Source organism: Geotrypetes seraphini, chromosome 5 (assembly GCF_902459505.1).
Source record: "Geotrypetes seraphini chromosome 5, aGeoSer1.1, whole genome shotgun sequence".
Taxonomy (NCBI): Eukaryota; Metazoa; Chordata; class Amphibia; order Gymnophiona; family Dermophiidae; genus Geotrypetes; species Geotrypetes seraphini.
In genome coordinates this window covers 12838301-12857910 of record NC_047088.1, presented here as the reverse complement: position 1 = coordinate 12857910, position 19610 = coordinate 12838301, and the positions used below count along the sequence as shown (strand labels likewise).

The 19610-nt window shown below is 44.5% G+C and overlaps 1 protein-coding gene across 2 annotated transcripts; it reads right to left on the bottom strand.

Moving 5' to 3' along the window:
- Nucleotides 1–217: 217 nt before the first annotated feature.
- On the bottom strand, nt 218–15774 carry AMER1 (APC membrane recruitment protein 1). 2 transcript variants are annotated; one of them, XM_033943931.1, is made up of 2 exons: nt 15659–15774; nt 218–4209 (listed from the first exon to the last, which is right to left on the bottom strand). In XM_033943931.1, the coding sequence occupies exon 2, from the start codon at nt 4109–4111 to the stop codon at nt 770–772; it is 3342 nt and encodes a 1113-aa protein (XP_033799822.1). In that variant the 5' UTR covers nt 4112–4209; nt 15659–15774; the 3' UTR covers nt 218–769. The 2 variants fall into 2 exon arrangements, with proteins under 2 accessions (XP_033799822.1, XP_033799823.1); XM_033943932.1 differs by having other exon boundaries at nt 15588–15661.
- Between the last annotated feature and the right edge of the window lie 3836 nt (nt 15775–19610).

Here is a 19610-nt window from a genome sequence, read left to right as displayed (position 1 = left end):
TCAAGAAAGCGTGGTTCAGGTACGTGGGATCTCTTAGGGAGAGGAGGAGATGGTGGATGCTGTGAATGAGCCATTTGGCCTTTATCTACCATCATGTTTCTATAATCAGAAAGTTCTATGACATCACAATGCAAGGGTTAAGAGTCTTAGCCAATAGGGAGAGGAGGAGATAGTGGATGCTGTGGATGGGCCATTTGGCCTTTATCTACCATCATGTTTCTATAATCAGAAAGTTCTATGACATCACAATGCAAGGGTTAAGAGTCTTAGCCAATAGGAAGAGGAGGAGATAGTGGACGCTGCGGATGGGCCATTTGGCCTTTATCTGCCATCTGTTCCTATATAAGATGCTAGATTTCTGTGACCCCCTATTTCTGACATCTCCTTAATTTCGGGGCTTTCCTTCCCATTTACTTACATTCCTACTACAGAAGTACATAGAGAAAAAAAAGTTCTCCAAAAGCTCTTAAGAGCTAGCATACATTGTCTTAAGTTAAAAAGATGTTGCTTCATTTCATTCCTTAGATCGCTACATTGAAGCTTGAACTGGATGTGGGGAGAAAAAAATCGGCCACTGATAATCTAAGTTTCAGATCTTATGAACAGGATTCAATTATGGCTAAATGCATCATTCGTACAAGAGTTAGTCAATTTTGGGGCTTGTTAGCATTCCTTTAGCTACATCCCCCTTCACAACTTAGAGCATTACACTCCCCAAAGCTGTTGGGCCACCTTCCTGGTAAGTTATTTCTGTGATCAAGTCATCTTTTCAGTATAGTTTTGTGAGAGCTTTCAAAGTGTCTGCATAATTTGCTGAGTGCTTTAAGGTTTCTGCATTATTTGCATTACACTGGAGCATTCCTTGAGCAACACCTATAGGCTTAAACTTCATTGAGGCTTCAGATGACTGAGAGAAACAATGTGCATGGGGCAAATTGACTCCTTTCTTTTCATCCAAAGGTAAGACAAGAGCAAGCTTTTTTTCTCCATAATGCCTATGAGTCTCCGACACCTCTTGAGACTTCCTACCATTAGTCTGAAGAGGTAAGTGGGATGGTCTTACCACTTGTCTAGGGCTCAGAGTTATTAGGTTGTCAGTTCTTGTACCTTGAGGTCTCCAGTCGAAATCATGCCTGTCGTATGTTGGTGTTGAAGACACAAGTAATGTATCTATTTCAGGCTGTACAGATCTAGGCAAATCCTTTTCTAAAACTGCAGCCCCAACATCCGAAACAATCCCTCTCCGTCCTTTCATATTTCCTGGAGGAATGTCTGAACGGTAGTAGCAAGAACCCGTCTGATCTGCTTCAGTTCTGTCGGAATAAAATGGTGGAACAGTTTCCTTGCGACCATTAAACCCGCGCCCCATGGAATCTTTTTTCTCCTCTTCTTTAGCAGGAAGTTCACAAGGCTTAAGGCCACTCTTCGACACGTACGTGTTGGCAAGTTCAAGTTCCAAGCTTTCCGTATCAAGGGACCTGCTTCGTCGATTGAGAGATAATGGTGATGGCATAGAAGGATTCAAGTGAATTAGGCTTAAGTGCCGGGGGAGACTAGCAACACCCCAGGTGAAGCTCTGGAAAGAATTCTGGGCTCCCATGGGAAACATCTGACCATCACAATCAGCCACAGACTCCTTTTGCACATAGCTATTGTCAAAGGACTCAAAGGATGCAGTAACTTCTGCATCTGCGTTCATATCCATCTGCTGGTCACACTCGGCTTCGTTTTCAACATCAACAATATCAAAAGTGACCATCGTTGGGAGAGCTTGGAGATTCTGTGCAAATGAAGAACCTGAATCTGAACCGCCAAGGCTTTCAGAGAGACTGGAGAACAGAGTCCCATTGCTGGTAAAGTCTACTAATGCTTGGGAGAAGCTAATAACCTGCTCGCATTCACCTGCCATCTTATTTTCCCCACTTCCTACTAAATCTGAACACTCATTCTTCCTACAGTTGTCATGGTCATCTAAATTTCTAAAGTTTGAGTACTTTGCGGTATTTGTTGGCCCAATGCCTCCATGTTCTTGTGTTGCTAGCCCTGTTCCATTCAAATCGGAATCAAAAGTAGAATTTGTTGTTTTGGGATTAAGGTATGTCCCTTGTGCTTTTTGGCTACAGCTTACTCCACTAAATTTTTCCAAACAGTGAACTGATTGGCAGTTTCGCCTACTGGGATTTTCAGGATCAGAAACTGACAACTCAACATCTCCACCAGTTCTATTTGAATTTTGTGAGACAACTTGTTTATTGTCAGGGTAAATCTGCTGTTTCACAACTGTGTTGGCTGATCTGTTCTTACACGCGACGCTTTGCTTCTGCCTGGCGCATTCTTGACTTGGATGTTCTAATCTTGTTAAAACGGATCCTTGTTTTAAATCCCAATATAAGAGCTGTTTTTGAATTGCTGCCAGTCTCTCTTCTTCTGTCTCCATTACTCCTGATTTATTACCACTAATCTGAATTAAATTCTTATCAAAAGAAAGGCCAAAATCTAAACACTGCTCAAAAAGCTCCGTATAAGGTGTTTTGCTATCAAAAAATACCTCCCCAATAGTATGAGGGCTTAGATTATCATCTGGCTCATAGAATTCATAAAGTGCATCACCACTGTAGCTATCTCTTGGAAGACGCTCCTTCATGTCATGGCCTACTTCATCTTCTGGCCCTGGGGTAGTAGAGTCATAATAGCCTTCATCGCTATTTGGGACAGATTCTTGCTGATCACTTTGTGGTGTTAAGTCAACGGTGACCGATACAGTTCCTTCAGCATAAGAGTATGTCATATCCTTACTCAAACTAGGCGACACAGGTTGATTAGAAACAGCTTGGACTTCACCATGATCATTCATTGCTTGCAAAGATTCCCTTTCATAGGTTATATCTGCCTCCGTTGCGCTCTCCCATAGCTGCTGAAGATACTCTTCTTCAATCTCATCAGGAGTCGCCATGTCTTCTCCACCACCTTGATAAGTGACGAGACAGGAACTCCTCTTTGTATTTTCCCTACTTCTTTCCACAGAGCTAGTGCTCTCAGTAATACAGTCAATATCCTGATCAGCAATGATGTCGCCACACCCAGTGAAGGAATCGAAACTTTTAAGCGAGGCCACATCACTAAATACCAGACTGATGTGATCTGCAGAATGAACAGAGGGGAGATCACCGTCAATCTCATCTGTGTTTTCGACACTGGCAATGCCGCTGTGTTCAGAATCCGCACAAATAAGTTCTCCAGCAATTGGCCTTCCAATTTCGCTTACATCTGAAGCTAATTCGTCTGCTTCTCTACACATTTCATTAGTTGCCTGGGACTTTAACATTTCTGCAACGTCACCCCATGTGGCATGGTCATCTCCTTTTCCATTTAAAGTGTCGGCACCCGTTGCGACTATACAAGTATTTACTAGATTCCTTTTAATGCCATCTTCTGAAACTTCAGACACTATCTCAGGCTCTTTAATGACTTGTTCAGCATTTGCCACAACTGCCACAAATTCACATGGCTCCACTTTCTCGGAATCAAGATTTTTATTTTTTTTATGACGCCGAATGCTACTCAACAGTCCCTTTAGCCCTTTCTTTGGTCTAGGGAAGGATAATGACTTGTCTTCATTATGCTTCTTGTCAAAGCCTTCTGAACTCCCCAAAGGCAAGGTCTCATTACTGCTGAAATCAAGCTTGCTTCCAGTATCAATGGCCACGTGAGCACTCTTAGAGCTCGGCAGAACTTTTGCTACAGCTGTTTCCCGCTGAAGAGACCCAGTTTCGCCAGAGGTTGAGTTAGCCCTCTCTTTCCTACCCTCATATACAACATCAATGATGCCATCGTGTGTCTTGCTCTTGCTAATGCCCTTTTTTGAAGCTCCCTTCCCAGGACCTTTACTCCTTCCACCGAAGAAGCTTGGAAGTGTGCAAATGCTTCTCCTTCCTCCAAAAAACTTAAATGGAGTTTTCTTCAGTTTCCCAAGTATCTGCGGTTCCGGTAAGGTGGTAGAAACATCGTGCTCAGGTGGCCTCTCTGCTGCGTCACTCTTCCCATCAGATTCTTTGCAGACAACAGATGAAAGCTTTCTTCTGTCCGTCTCCTTCAGGCTGCCAGATTCCATGACAATCACTAAAGGTTCAGGTGTGGTTAACTGGAAGCCAAAACAAAAGTCGTGGACAAGTCTTCTTTAGCATAAGTAGATGAGAGCAACATTATTATCTAAAGGCAAGAAAAAAAAAATCAAGGCTGTTAATATTTTTTAACACCTCTAAGACATTTCTACATGAATATCATATATACTTGAATATAAACCCAACCAAGTATAAACCAAGATATTATTTTACCCCCTTTTTGTAGGGGAAAAGCGGTAGCGCGAATATAAACCTCTCCTATATCCCCCCAGGCATTCCTACCCACCCACCCTCCTTCCTGGTAGTGTCCCTCCTCCGCCCAAAAGACACGGGCAGTTCCCCCATTGTCAGCCCCCTACCAACTCAGAAATTTCCTTGCCATAAACATGACCCTCCCTCCCTTTTCACCCCACCCCAAAGAGGCATGGCCCACTCCCCCCCAAGATCCAGCAGTGGGACCCCCAGCTCTACTGTGCTTTCCCAGTGGTCTAGCGGGACTCCTGCCCATGCTCTCTCAGCACTGAAAATGGTTGGAAGTCTGCTGTTTGGTGTTTACACAGAAGACTCTCATAAGTGTTGCCATACTAGACAGACCAAAGGTCCATCAAACCCAATATCCTGTTTTTCAATGGTGCCGATCCAGGTCCAAGTTCCTGGCAAGAAACCAAGTAAACATGGATCTTATGCTGCGCATCCTACCAATAAGCATTGAATTTCTCCAAATCCACCTTAATAATAAACTTAAGAAACTGTCCAAACCATTTTTAAACCCTGCTAAGCTTACAATGAATTCCAGAGTTTTGCACATTGCATGAAGAAAGTTTCTCCAATTTGTTTTAAATGAACTACTTAGTAGTTCATTGCATGCCCCCTAGTCCTTGTATTTTTGGAACGTAAACAAATGATTTGAGTCTACCAGTTTCACTCCACTCAGTATTTTATAGACTTCTATCGTATCTCCTCTTAGCTATCTCTTCCCCAAGATGAAGAGCCCTAGCCTTTTTAGCTTTTCCTCATAGGAAAGTTATCATTTTAACTGATCTTCTCTGTACAGGGACCGGTGCTATTTGTATAAGTAAAAAATGCACTCTCCGCCTTTCATTCTTTCCCTGCTGCCTGTTAGAAGTTAGAGAGTGGTGTGCGAGATTATGATGGACTGAATTATTTAAAACTTAGAAAAACATTAAAGGGCCCTACTTCTCATCTTTTTTTTAGCATAAGCAACAGCTTGGAGGGTTAGTGCCCAAGGAAAGGATCTGGGTGTCATTGTAGACAATATGATGAAACGTTCCGCCCAGTGTGTGGCGGCGGCCAAAAAAGCAAACAGGATGCTAGGAATTATTAAAAAAGGGAAGGTTAACAAGACTAAGAATGTCATAATGCCCCTGCATCGTTCCTTGGTGCGACCTCACCTGGAGTATTGCATTCAATTCTGGTCTCCTTATCTCAAGAAAGATAAAGTGGCGCTAGAAAAGGTTCAAAGAAGAGCGACCAAGATGGTAAAGGAACTCCTCTCGCATGAGGAAAGACTAAAACGGTTAGGGCTCTTCAGCTTGGAAAAGAGACGGCTGAGGGGAGATAGGATTGAAGTCTACAAAATCCTGAGTGGAGTAGAACGGGTGCAAGTGGATCAATTTTTCACTCCGTCAAAAATTACAAAGACTAGGGGACACTCGATGAAGTTACAGGGAAATACTTTTAAAACCAATAGGAGGACATTTTTTTCACTCAGAGAATAGTTAAGCTCTAGAACGCATTGCCAGAGGATGTGGTAAGAGCAGATAGCGTAGCTGGTTTTAATAAAGGTTTGGACAAGTTCCTGGAGGAAAAGTCTATAGTCTTGTTATTGAGAAAGACATGGGGGAAGCCACTGCTTGCCCTGGATTGTTAGCATGGAATGTTGCTACTCTTTAGGATTCTAGAATCTTGTTACTCTCTGGGATTCTAAACGAGCGAGATTTTGCAATACAAGTACGTATAGTATTTTGTATTAAAGTTCTTGGGTTGTGGAACGAATCGTCTGAGTTTCCATTATTTCCGATGGGGAAATTCGCTTTGATATACGAGTGCTTTTGATTACAAGCATGCTTCTGGAACAAATTATGCTCGCAAACCAAGGTTTTACTGTATAGATTTTCTGAAGTTACAGAGACTACCATGAGTACTATGTGTGGTGCAATGGTTAAAGCTACAGTCTCAGCACCCTGAGGTTGTGGGTTCAAACCCCCACTGCTCCTTATGACCCCGGGCAAGTCACTTAATCCCCTATTGCCCCAGGTACATTAGATAGAGTGTGAGCCCACCAGGACAGGGAAAAATGCTGAGTAGCTAAATGTAAACCACTTGGTATATATATAAATAAATAAATAAGAATTATCCAGAATTAAGATAATATGATGTAAAGCGGGTGCCTGTTCGTCAGATTCAAAATACTACCATTAAGATAACCCTCTTTTCCTTGTGTTTGCAAATAGTTCTGTATTTATGGCCGGCACGTTTTAAGATGTAAAAGGACTCTCTCCAGATTGCAGAAGGCGTTTGTTTGAAAATTGCTCCTGTTACGGGGCTGGCTTGGCCCTCTGCAATGAAATTCTTAGTTCAGTGATCTAAAATAGCTTTTTGCAGCTGGAATGGTTTAGAGAAATGGTTGCTGTATTTGATGCTTATTGGAAGCTAAAACTGTTCTCAGCGCTGCCCGTCGATAAATATACAATAGTTTCATTACTGAAACCAACTTGTAGCCTTCGAGATAGGTGGTTTGTAAAGTGGATAAGCAAAACAGTGGCGCAGAATGGGAGGAAGGCGTTTCTTCCTTATCTGCTACTGTCTAGTGTTATGTTAGCCTGGATGGTGATATGAAGGGATAACATTAACAGGTTCCTCTGTTTCAGCTGACAAGCCGCATTAAGCAGTGTGATCGAGTGCTTTTTAAGTAGGTTCTTCTAGCAGGGCCTCGAGATGGCTAGAAATGGGAATACAGAAAATTCTGTATTGGATTTTACGGTTCAGACCAAAAAAGAAGTGGTTATGAAGTCGCATTGGCTGCAAAGAGTCACTAACTCTGGCCATAATGCATCCTGCTGCCATCTCCATCTATCGGGGTAGAAACGAACATATATTGCCCAGGTTTTAAGGTAAAAGTTGAGGCCTGGCTATTTGTGCAGGTTTTTAACTGGGTTCTTTTCAGGGGAGGGGGGATATCCTGGGGATAAGGGGGTTTTTTAGGGCCTGTTTTACAAAGCCAAGCTAGCGGCTGCTGTGCAGTAACGGCCCCAAAGCCCATAGAGATTTAAAGGGCCCTTAGTGTTATGCATATATGTTTATTTCTTTTCTGGAATCCATTTTGGGCTTTCAAGGGGAAACTACAGCTACAGTTAACTTTTTTTTTGTTAAAAATTGCGGTACAATATACTCCCGCAAATTCGCGGTTCGCAGACTCTGTCGTTCGAGGTATTTTCTGACCGTCTCTTCCGGTCAGAAAATACCGACTAAACAATGGAAAAGCTCTCTACGCTCAGCCAGCCTTCCCTTCCCCAACCCGCGGTCTTCCCTGGCCGCGCGCCTCCCGTGCCCCCACCCTCAACATGTTGAGCAGAAAAAAAATCACCACCACCAATCTCCGGAAGACACCGCCGACTAAGACAACCAGGGTACCTTTGCTGGGGCTGGTCTCGGGGAAGCCTCGAGGGTCAGCACTCAGCAGCATGCTCAAGGCTTGGAGAGCAGCCCCCGAAGGAGCGAAAAGCGACGCAGGTGCAAACGAGCCGGCCCCCGAGAACAGAATGGGGTCCTGCACTCTCCTTAGCCAGGCAGCGGAGAGCCTTGGGAAACCGGGGGTCATAATCTATTCCTTTCAGCAGAGATTACAGTACTCTTCCGATATTCGCGGTTTTTCAAGATTCGTGGTCACTCCGCGAACGTAACTCCTGCGAATTTCGGGGGAGTACTATATATCAAATAAAATAAGTCAAAGCGGTTTAGAAAAAATAAAAACAATGGGCAATAGTTAAAAATCAATTAAAAAAAATAAACAAAAACCTGTGGTTGTCAGTATTATATACTAATATCCCCAAAAATACCCACGTGGGACAAACAAAATAGCAATGTGATAAATTTTATTTTTTTTTTTACTAAACTCAAATTAAATTTTCTTAAACGGAACAAAGAGCCTCAGAATATTGAGCTGATTTACCCACTTCGGGGTTAGTTTTGGAAGCAACGCTCAAAAGCTACATTCACCTCATCGGCTCAAGTTCCACCCTATCACCTCAATGTACTCTCGCTTTAAAAATACTTCATACTTTATTTAATTTATTTAATAATATCTATTTTCTTTTGATGCTTCTTTAAAAATGAAGAAAAAAAAGAAATCTCAGTTCCCCCATATATTATAGAGCAGTGGTTTCAAACTCGCGGCCCGCCAGGTCCTATTTGGAGGCCCTCGGTATGTTTTTCATAATCACAAAAGGAAAATAAAACCGTTTCTTGATCATATGTCTCTTTAGCTATAAATGGCAATATTATTATTAAGACTTGGCCAAAAGGAAAGATTTATAAACCATAAAGAGTTTCACCTCATTTCTTTAATAAGACATTAACTCTTTTTTCTGAGGCCTTTCAAGTACCGACAAATCCAAAATGTGGCCCTGCAAAGAGTTTGAGACCACTGCCAAAGGTCCGTCAAGCCCAGTATCCTGTTTCCAACAGTGGCCAACCCAGGTCCCAAGAGTAGCAACATTCCGGAGTTGAGATTGTGATGTCATAATGCCTCATTCCACCAATGCCTAAGAGCCAACCTCAGCAGTGATGTCACTGGCTTGATTATTTCTATACTTGGCTCAGATAAGAGCACAAGAGCTGCCATAGTGGGACAGACCAAAGGTCAGTGTTCTCAAACTTGCGGCCCACCAGGTCTATTTTGAGGCCCTCGGTCTGTTTATCATAATCACAAAAGGAAAATAAAACCGTTTCTTGATCATACGTCTCTTTAGCTATAAATGACAATATTATTATTAAGACTTGGCCAAAAGGAAAGATTTATAAACTATAAAGAGTTTTACCTCATGCAAAATTGTCATTTCTGTAATAAGACATTAACTAGTTTTTCTGAGGCCCTCCAAGTACCGACAAAGCCCAAATGTGGCCCTGCAAAGGGTTGGAGTTGGAGACCACTGGCATAGAGGGACTTTTCAGGTGGTGTCTAACTCACAGACTGCTTTGCACAGAATTGGGGCCACTTTCCATAAACTTTTCCACTTTCCTTGCAATAATTCCATTTTGTAATCATAAAAGGCTGCTCTTCTCTTTTAGCCGTTTCGCTTCCTTTCATGCTTATTTTTAACTGCTGCCAGAATCGGTAGATCGAGTACAATATTTCACTGCCTCTAAATCCCCGACGCAGCGGGAGCATACTTAGCCCCGCGAAACGCAGGTCTGCGTCGGCATGAGTACGTCAGGGAATTCCCCACATGCTGTTTTTGGTGTGATTTTGCTGGCAGTGGCCATCTTAGATTTTAAACAATTTTTGTTTTTTTTCTAAAAGCTTCCATTTGCCTGAAAACTCCTTGATTTTCCTCAAAATTAAACAGGGGTGGATCCCTCAGGCCTTCCTAGCCCTATATCATGCCAGGTTTTCCCTGAGGAGCGTCCATGTCTCACATGCAACAGAACATGCGGAGGAGGGGTGGAAGCCTTGGACTCGGGCTCCTCCAGGGCTGGGGATCCACTGGAGGCGCATTCCCAAGGGAAGAGACCCTTTCCAGAGCCCTTCTAAGGTGCATTGGTCAAGCGCAGAAATGCATTGGCCGTGGAGCCCAGGAGGACCAGTAGGTCCTCGAGACCCCCCCGTCCAAGGCTTCAGCCTAGATTTTATGAGCCTCATGTGGCATGCCTAGTTGAACAGCCAAGGGTTCTCAGTGTCTGCATTCAGCATGACGGAGGTGATGGCGCAGGGGATCTCCCCACAGTAAGCGCCTTGACCGGATGAGGACACAGAGCTTGACCGGGAGATTCAGTCTTACAAAGGCTGGGAGGATGGAAAGTCCAATTCCTGGCCACTATTGCCCCAGGAGGCAGTTTCTTTGGCAGAGTCTGGTTCGCTGCATGAGAGCAACGGTCAAGAAGTGGTAGTGGCCCCACTTTGCGCCTCTGGGCACTATTTCTATCTCGCTGAGAGAGCCTCCAGCCCTTTGTCTCGGTGCTCCGTTATGAGCATCTCAGTTGCTCCGACTGCGTTCTTTCCCTGGCATCCGGATATGACAAAGCTGGTCACGGATCACTGGGAGTCACCAGAAGGGTCATTGCAAGTGGCTAGGAGTATGACTGAGCTCTACCCGATGGTGCCGGATTTCCAGCAGCTGTTTGGTTCAGCCGAAGGTGAACTTGCTGGTGGTTGAGGTCACCCAGCGAACCTCCTTACCTAGTGAAGCTAGCAGCTGTTGATCAAACAATGGTAAGCGTTGCACCAAGAGAGAAGCGACTTGAGGAGGAACATAACCATGCAATGTTTTAAAAAGAACAAATCGCTTCAGTTTAACCCAGGCAGACAAGGGACATCGGTGGAAAGCAAAATAAAGGATCCTGATGGATAACCAACAATAAATAGAAAATGCCACCAGAAAAGTCTTGAAAGTCCATCACACATAAAGGTCACCTATTTCTACACAAACAAATTCTGCAATGTAAGGACTCTATTTTAGATTTCAATTCGTGGAATACAGATCTAACTTTAACTACTAATTACCAGTCTTAGATGGTTTCTAGAGTAGAGATGTTGCCAGCTAGGCTAAGAGCCTCTGATAGAAATGCACAACTTTCTGGCAATGCATCCCATGTCTGCATCTGGTAGACGTGTTCTTCCCATTGCCACCTCCCCACATGTACAAATAAACCCATGTGAAAATAAACTGTCTCCCCAGTTACATAGTGGCCAGCAGCTGTTCCTTGGGTTCGAGTGCAACAAAAGTGCTCCAAGGCCTCCACAGCTTGCAGAAGCAACAACAGTAGTGACTTTCCCTTCTGCATCAGGGAAAAACCTGACAACTTCCAGCAAAGAGAGCTAGTCCCCCTTCTCCTAAACAAACAATATTTTCTGCCCATGTGTGAGAGAGAGAGAGAGAGAGAGAAAGAAAGAGAGAAAGAGAGAGAAAGAAAGAGAAAGAGAGAAAAAAAGAAAAAGAGAGAGAAAAAAAGAGAAAAAGAGAATGAGAGAAAGAGAGAGAATGAAAGAGAGAAAGAGAGAGAAAGAAAGAACAAGAGAGAAATAGAGAAAGAGAAAGAAATAGAGAAAGAGAGAACGAGAGAGAGAGAGAAAGAGAAAAAGAGAAAGTGAGAGAGAGAAAGAGAAAGTGAGAGAGAGAGAGAGAAAGAGAGAACGAGATAGAGAGAACGAAAGAGAAAAAGAGAGATAAAAAGAGAGAGAAAGAAAGAGAAAAAGGGTGAGATAAGTCTGCCATAGTGTTGGAAGCACTATGCAGGTGAACCAACACACCATATGCAGCACTACGCATTACAGATACATGGCATGAAGGGGGGAAGGGGAAGGGGAGGGGACTTGATTTATACATAGCACCTTTCTGTGGTTACAATCAAAGCAATTTACGTATTAAATACAGGTCAAAATCTAATTCAGGATACAGTACACATTGTGAGATGGCACCGAAATACTTGATTGATTGTATTTCCTTCTATATACCATCTCGAAGTTTCTCAGTCGATTCTGGGGATTTGAATGTCCTTACTTTAAAGCAAATGAGATTGCATTTGACCAGAGCCGGCTCTTTTTCTTGTGTCTTGAATACTTTTAAGAAACTATTGAAACAGAAGCGCACAGCCAACAGTCCGGAGACACAACACGACTACAGCACTGCACAGTCGAAGGCTCTCATCCACCAAGTGTTGCAGATACATGAAATGACTACATGGCCACACACAGTAGGGGGTTCACATGGGGGCCACGGCCCAACCCAACATGACCCTATGAGGTTTGCAAACAGTAGAAACACAACACTACAAAATACACACAGACGGGGATCTCACCCACTAGTATAGAAACACAACTGTACGGATGCACAACGTGATTCTTTCCACAGTAAGAGGCTCTGGTTGTCACACAGATACACAACATGATCGCACACCCCATGCACACAAACACACTTGCACAGGATGAGGCTCTCTCTTTAATCACACACACACCCCATACACAAACACATTAGAAATACACAACCTGACACACATATGCGCACCCCATGCAGATAAACACAACATCAGAAACACACAACCTGACTGCACGCTTGCACAGGATGAGCCTCTCTCTTTAATCACACACACACCCCATACACAAACACATCAGAATTACACAACCTGACACACATATGCGCACCCCATGCAGATAAACACAACATCAGAAACACACAACCTGACTGCACGCTTGCACAGGATGAGGCTCTCTCTTTAATCACACACACATCTCATTCACACAAACACACCAGAAATACACAACCTGATTGCACGTTTGCACAGTATGAGGCGCTCTCTTTCTGCCACACACACAACAGATACACAACATGATCACACACTTGCACAGGATGAGCCTCTCTCTTTAATCACACACACACCCCATACACAAACACATCAGAATTACACAACCTGACACACATATGCGCACCCCATGCAGATAAACACAACATCAGAAACACACAACCTGACTGCACGCTTGCACAGGATGAGCCTCTCTCTTTAATCACACACACATCTCATGCACACAAACACACCAGAATTACACAACCTGACACACATATGCGCACCCCATGCAGATAAACACAACATCAGAAACACACAACCTGACTGCACGCTTGCACAGGATGAGCCTCTCTCTTTAATCACACACACATCTCATGCACACAAACACACCAGAATTACACAACCTGACACACATATGCGCACCCCATGCAGATAAACACAACATCAGAAACACACAACCTGACTGCACGCTTGCACAGGATGAGCCTCTCTCTTTAATCACACACACACCCCATACACAAACACATCAGAATTACACAACCTGACACACATATGCGCACCCCATGCAGATAAACACAACATCAGAAACACACAACCTGACTGCACGCTTGCACAGGATGAGGCTCTCTCTTTAATCACACACACATCTCATGCACACAAACACACCAGAAATACACAACCTGATTGCACGTTTGCACAGTATGAGGCGCTCTCTTTCTGCCACACACACAACAGATACACAACATGATCACACACTTGCACAGGATGAGGCTCTCTCTTTAATCACACACACACCCCATACACAAACACATCAGAATTACACAACCTGACACACATATGCGCACCCCATGCAGATAAACACAACATCAGAAACACACAACCTGACTGCACGCTTGCACAGGATGAGGCTCTCTCTTTAATCACACACACATCTCATTCACACAAACACACCAGAAATACACAACCTGATTGCACGTTTGCACAGTATGAGGCGCTCTCTTTCTGCCACACACACAACAGATACACAACATGATCACACACTTGCACAGGATGAGGCTCTCTCTTTAATCACACACACACCCCATACACAAACACATCAGAATTACACAACCTGACACACATATGCGCACCCCATGCAGATAAACACAACATCAGAAACACACAACCTGACTGCACGCTTGCACAGGATGAGCCTCTCTCTTTAATCACACACACACCCCATACACAAACACATCAGAATTACACAACCTGACACACATATGCGCACCCCATGCAGATAAACACAACATCAGAAACACACAACCTGACTGCACGCTTGCACAGGATGAGGCTCTCTCTTTAATCACACACACATCTCATGCACACAAACACACCAGAAATACACAACCTGATTGCACGTTTGCACAGTATGAGGCGCTCTCTTTCTGCCACACACACAACAGATACACAACATGATCACACACTTGCACAGGATGAGGCTCTCTCTTTAATCACACACACACCCCATACACAAACACATCAGAATTACACAACCTGACACACATATGCGCACCCCATGCAGATAAACACAACATCAGAAACACACAACCTGACTGCACGCTTGCACAGGATGAGGCTCTCTCTTTAATCACACACACATCTCATTCACACAAACACACCAGAAATACACAACCTGATTGCACGTTTGCACAGTATGAGGCGCTCTCTTTCTGCCACACACACAACAGATACACAACATGATCACACACTTGCACAGGATGAGCCTCTCTCTTTAATCACACACACACCCCATACACAAACACATCAGAATTACACAACCTGACACACATATGCGCACCCCATGCAGATAAACACAACATCAGAAACACACAACCTGACTGCACGCTTGCACAGGATGAGGCTCTCTCTTTAATCACACACACATCTCATTCACACAAACACACCAGAAATACACAACCTGATTGCACGTTTGCACAGTATGAGGCGCTCTCTTTCTGCCACACACACAACAGATACACAACATGATCACACACTTGCACAGGATGAGGCTCTCTCTTTAATCACACACACACCCCATACACAAACACATCAGAATTACACAACCTGACACACATATGCGCACCCCATGCAGATAAACACAACATCAGAAACACACAACCTGACTGCACGCTTGCACAGGATGAGGCTCTCTCTTTAATCACACACACATCTCATTCACACAAACACACCAGAAATACACAACCTGATTGCACGTTTGCACAGTATGAGGCGCTCTCTTTCTGCCACACACACAACAGATACACAACATGATCACACACTTGCACAGGATGAGCCTCTCTCTTTAATCACACACACACCCCATACACAAACACATCAGAATTACACAACCTGACACACATATGCGCACCCCATGCAGATAAACACAACATCAGAAACACACAACCTGACTGCACGCTTGCACAGGATGAGGCTCTCTCTTTAATCACACACACATCTCATTCACACAAACACACCAGAAATACACAACCTGATTGCACGTTTGCACAGTATGAGGCGCTCTCTTTCTGCCACACACACAACAGATACACAAAATGATCACACACTTGCACAGGATGAGGCTCTCTCTTTAATCACACACACACCCCATACACAAACACATTAGAAATACACAACCTGACACACATATGCGCACCCCATGCAGATAAACACAACATCAGAAACACACAACCTGACTGCATGCTTGCACAGGATGAGCCTCTCTCTTTAATCACACACACATCTCATTCACACAAACACACCAGAAATACACAACCTGATTGCACGTTTGCACAGTATGAGGCGCTCTCTTTCTGCCACACACACAACAGATACACAACATGATCACACACTTGCACAGGATGAGCCTCTCTCTTTAATCACACACACATCTCATGCACACAAACACACCAGAAATGCACAGGATGAGTCTGTCCGTCTGTCTCCCTCCACCCAGCAGCCGGTCCCCGGGCCTCGCTCACCTCCCGAGCCGGCAGCGGCCAAGTTTCCACCTCTCGGCTCCCCTCCCGCTCCGAGCGACACCGCGGCCAGCCAATCGCAGCACGCGAGGAGAAGGCGGGAGGGGAGGGCCCCCGGAAATGACGACAGAGGCGGGGGGCTGCGTCGTCAAGGAGCCCGGGGGCGGTGCGAAGGGGACGTCACGGATCTGCCGCGAAGTCGGGGCCGGCCTTCCAAATGCCCGAACCACGTGACCAGGCTAGAGATAGAGGTTAAGTGCCAGAAAGGAACGAACTAGGACGTGGCTCAGAGGGTCCCATTTGATTCATGTAAGCCAGGGGTGTCAAAGGCCCTCCTTGAGGGCCGCAATCCAGTCGGGTTTTCAGGATTTCCCCAACGAATATGCATTGAAAGCAGTGCATGCACATAGATCTCATGCATATTCATTGGGGAAATCCTGAAAACCCCACTGGATTGCGGCCGTCAGAGACCAGAGTTGCCCACCCCTGGTCTAGGTTAGCATCCGGTCACCAATCAATTGCTATATCACAGGGGTGTCAAAGTCCCTCCTTAAGGGCCGCAATCCCGTCAGGTTTTCAGGATTTCCCCAACGAATATACATTGAAAGCAGGGCATGCAAATAGTTCTCATGCATATTCGTTGGGGAAATCCTGAAAACCCGACGGGATTGCAGCCCTCCAGGAGGGACTTTGACACCCCTGATGTAAGAAGTGAGTAGCAGAAAGGAGCAACATTGGTGTGAGAGGAAGGAGGAGGATGGCGAAGTCCAAGAGCAGAAAAAGGCAGGATTGACATTTCAGGAAAAGATCCGGCAGCTTCGCCTTTAACGAACAGAGGAAACCCGCTCTGATGATGTTTCTTAAAATTGGATTAAACGCTTAACATAAACTTCCAAACAAAAACAGACTCCAGACTTCAAATTGTTCAGAAAAGAAATAAAAAAAACAAGAAATCCTTGAAGACAAACTAACATTGCAAAACTCGTCCCAATTCTCTGAAGCAACCCGCTCTACTCATCAATTCCTCTGGAAATGGCCAGATAACTCCTTTTGTAATCCGCCTTGAACCACAAGGTAATGGCGGAATAGAAATCACTAATGTAACTTGTTGGGGTGGGGGGAGGGGGAAAACAAAAAGGATAGAAGGGGGAAAATGACAATTCTTAAAAAATAAACCCCCAAACAGAGGATGTTTCAGCCACAGAGGCCTACCTCAGGAGTCTGAATACATAAAAACTGATAAGAAGAAAAGACAATTATAGATGCAATAAATGTAAAAAAAAACAAAACAGTACCTCCCTCCACCCCACCCCCCATTTTACAAAAGGGCAGAAGAAGTTTTTTGTGCTAGCCGGCCTGCTGCATGCTCTGCGCTGTTCCAATGCTCATAGACCATTCGACTCTTTCTTTTCCGCGCTTTTGTAAAATAGGTCTAAACAACGTACTAAAATCTACCAAAACATTGAGAGACGTATGGCTTCTGGCCAGTTAAATCTTCTGCTGGAATTCGGCTGCATTTGACCAAATAGTGGAAACGAATATCTCCTCCAACCGTCTTAAGCTGAAACCGGCTACGTTGTGCAAGGTCTGAGCCAGAATCAGGATAGAGTCGGCGCTTTTCTGGTTAAGTGCTAACCTAACTGCATAAGGTAACCAGACAAATCAGACTGCATAAAACAGTCCTATCATTACCCGGTTAAAAGAGCTTAATATTGACCGCTAACCTAAGTTCCAGCTGTTTGCACATATCTGGATATTCATTGTCAGTGTTCAGATATAATCCAGCAATGAATATCAAGCATCACTGAAATTAGCAGAAGCTTCTCAACATATAAATGCACTTTAAACTGGCCCATCTGCATCTTACCATGCTGGAAATACACCTTTACTATTGTGTGCAGAATAGAGTTGCAAGGGGGCCGAAATCCCACCCATCCCCGCCAGGATCCTCTCCGTCCCCACCCGTCCCTGCCAGGATCCTCTCCGTCCCCGCCAGGATCCTCTCCGTCCCCACCCGTTCCCGTCAGGATCCTCTCCGTCCCCACCCGTCCCCATCAGGATCCTCTCCGTCCCTACCTGTCCCCGTCAGGATCCTCTCCATCCCCACACGTCCCCACCAGGATTCTCTCCATCCCCATCAGGATCCTCTCCGTCCCCACCCATCCCCGCAAGGAATTACCTCCATCCCCGCCCGTCCCCATAAAAAGCAGCAATTACTTCTGACAGGATCATCAATTCCACAGTTTCTTTTGTGTTTGCACTGCTGTTTTCCTTGTGGAATCTCCTTGGTGGAACCCTTTTTTTGTTTTCTGTTCAGGAAATTAACTTATAAACCCCCTCTTTTACTAAGGCTGACGTGTCCATTATATTATATGGATGAACCCTGCTTCCAAAGCCTTCCATCCCCGTGGGAGTCCCGTTGGCTAGAAGGGGGTCACCATGGGAGTCCCGTGGGCCAGAGGGGGGTCCCCATGGGAGTCCCGTGGGTTAGGGGGGATTCCCGCAGGGGACCCGCGGGATTCCCACGATCCCCGTTCCCATGCAGACCTATAGTGCAGAACTGAAGCTAAAAAAAAAAAATTGCTCACCACTGCAGCAGGATATTTAACTCTCAGAACCTAGCTAATAAAATTCCAGATTTGCAAGCCTTCATTGCCAAGGCAGATTTAGACACTGTTACTTTAATTGTTGTGCCCCATAACATTTGTGTTCTGGGACAGTTCCTGGGATCACTAGTTGTAGGGAAGTGAATTCATTTGGGGATGAATGCTGAAAGAACACCATCTTGCAGTAAAAAGTGGTTTTAGCATATCCATACACAGGTCAAGACCACACACTAAGGCCATTTTTACTACTGGGGTAAAATGGCCAATTTTCTGTTTTAATGGCCACATGCTAGTTTTCCCATTCTGTTGCATCTCATCCGGATTCCATACGCTAGGTGTTCAATCCCAACCCGCTATCCTGGAGTTGCAGAAATCCAGCACTTTTCTGAGCACATACTCCTCCCCCTTAGGCTGAGAGCTGGAGCCATATCCCAGTTTCCATTTCTGCAAGCAATCCGTGCAGAAGTCTTTTGAATTGCTCTGCGTCTTTTTTAGCTTAAAATTAATCTTTTTCGGTGGCTTCAGTACCTTGAGACCCCTTTCCTATGGTCCCTTGTTAGAGGAAATAATCTCCATATAATAAATGTAACCCACTTTGGAAGTTTGACAGAAAGGCGATATATCAAATCCATGATCCTTTATCCTGATGTGAATCTCCATGCAGAATTGCCCCTTCTAAATTAAAATGCAGCCCACAAAATAATATATCCTTAATTTCCTAGGAATGAAATCAATCTCTTAAACCCATATATTTAGAAAAGAAAGAAAAAAAGGCAAATCCCAGATCAAATTAGCTGGCTTCAGGAGACACTCATTCATTCCCCCAAATGAAAAAAAGGGCTTACAAAAGATTGACTCAATCAAATTATTAAGCAATGACCCCCATCTGCAAAATCAGGTTACACCTTAAGTAGATTTGTCGGGGCTGGTAATATATGCACATTTTACTGACTGCAAGAACATGCATCCATCAGACTGAGCAGAGCATTAATTGTACTCAGCTAGTGTACAACTGTGACGAAATGTGTAATGATCTGCCCTCTGGTGGTAACTGGGAAATATGGCAGTGGAGAAATGATTGGAGCCTCAGCTACTTGCCAGTGGGAGGCACTCCTTGATGCTTGATGGAGGTGCTTCTCTTATACCAAGGAACCACTGCTTCTGCCCCCACTGACGCAACTTCCTGTTTCTACTTGAGTGCAGTGTGGTAGAGGAACCATGCTGAGGAAGCTGCGAGGAGCACAAGAGAATCATTGCCAAGCTGGCATCCCCCTTTACATTTTAAAAGGTGAGGGCCGACCAGCCACCATATTGTGTATCCAAGACTGACTGAAAAAATATTTTTTCAG

Bases quoted from the DNA above. Each gene is read 5' to 3' on its own strand.
- AMER1 (XM_033943931.1), bottom strand. From the start codon at position 4,111: ATGGAATCTGGCAGCCTGAAGGAGACGGACAGAAGAAAGCTTTCATCT.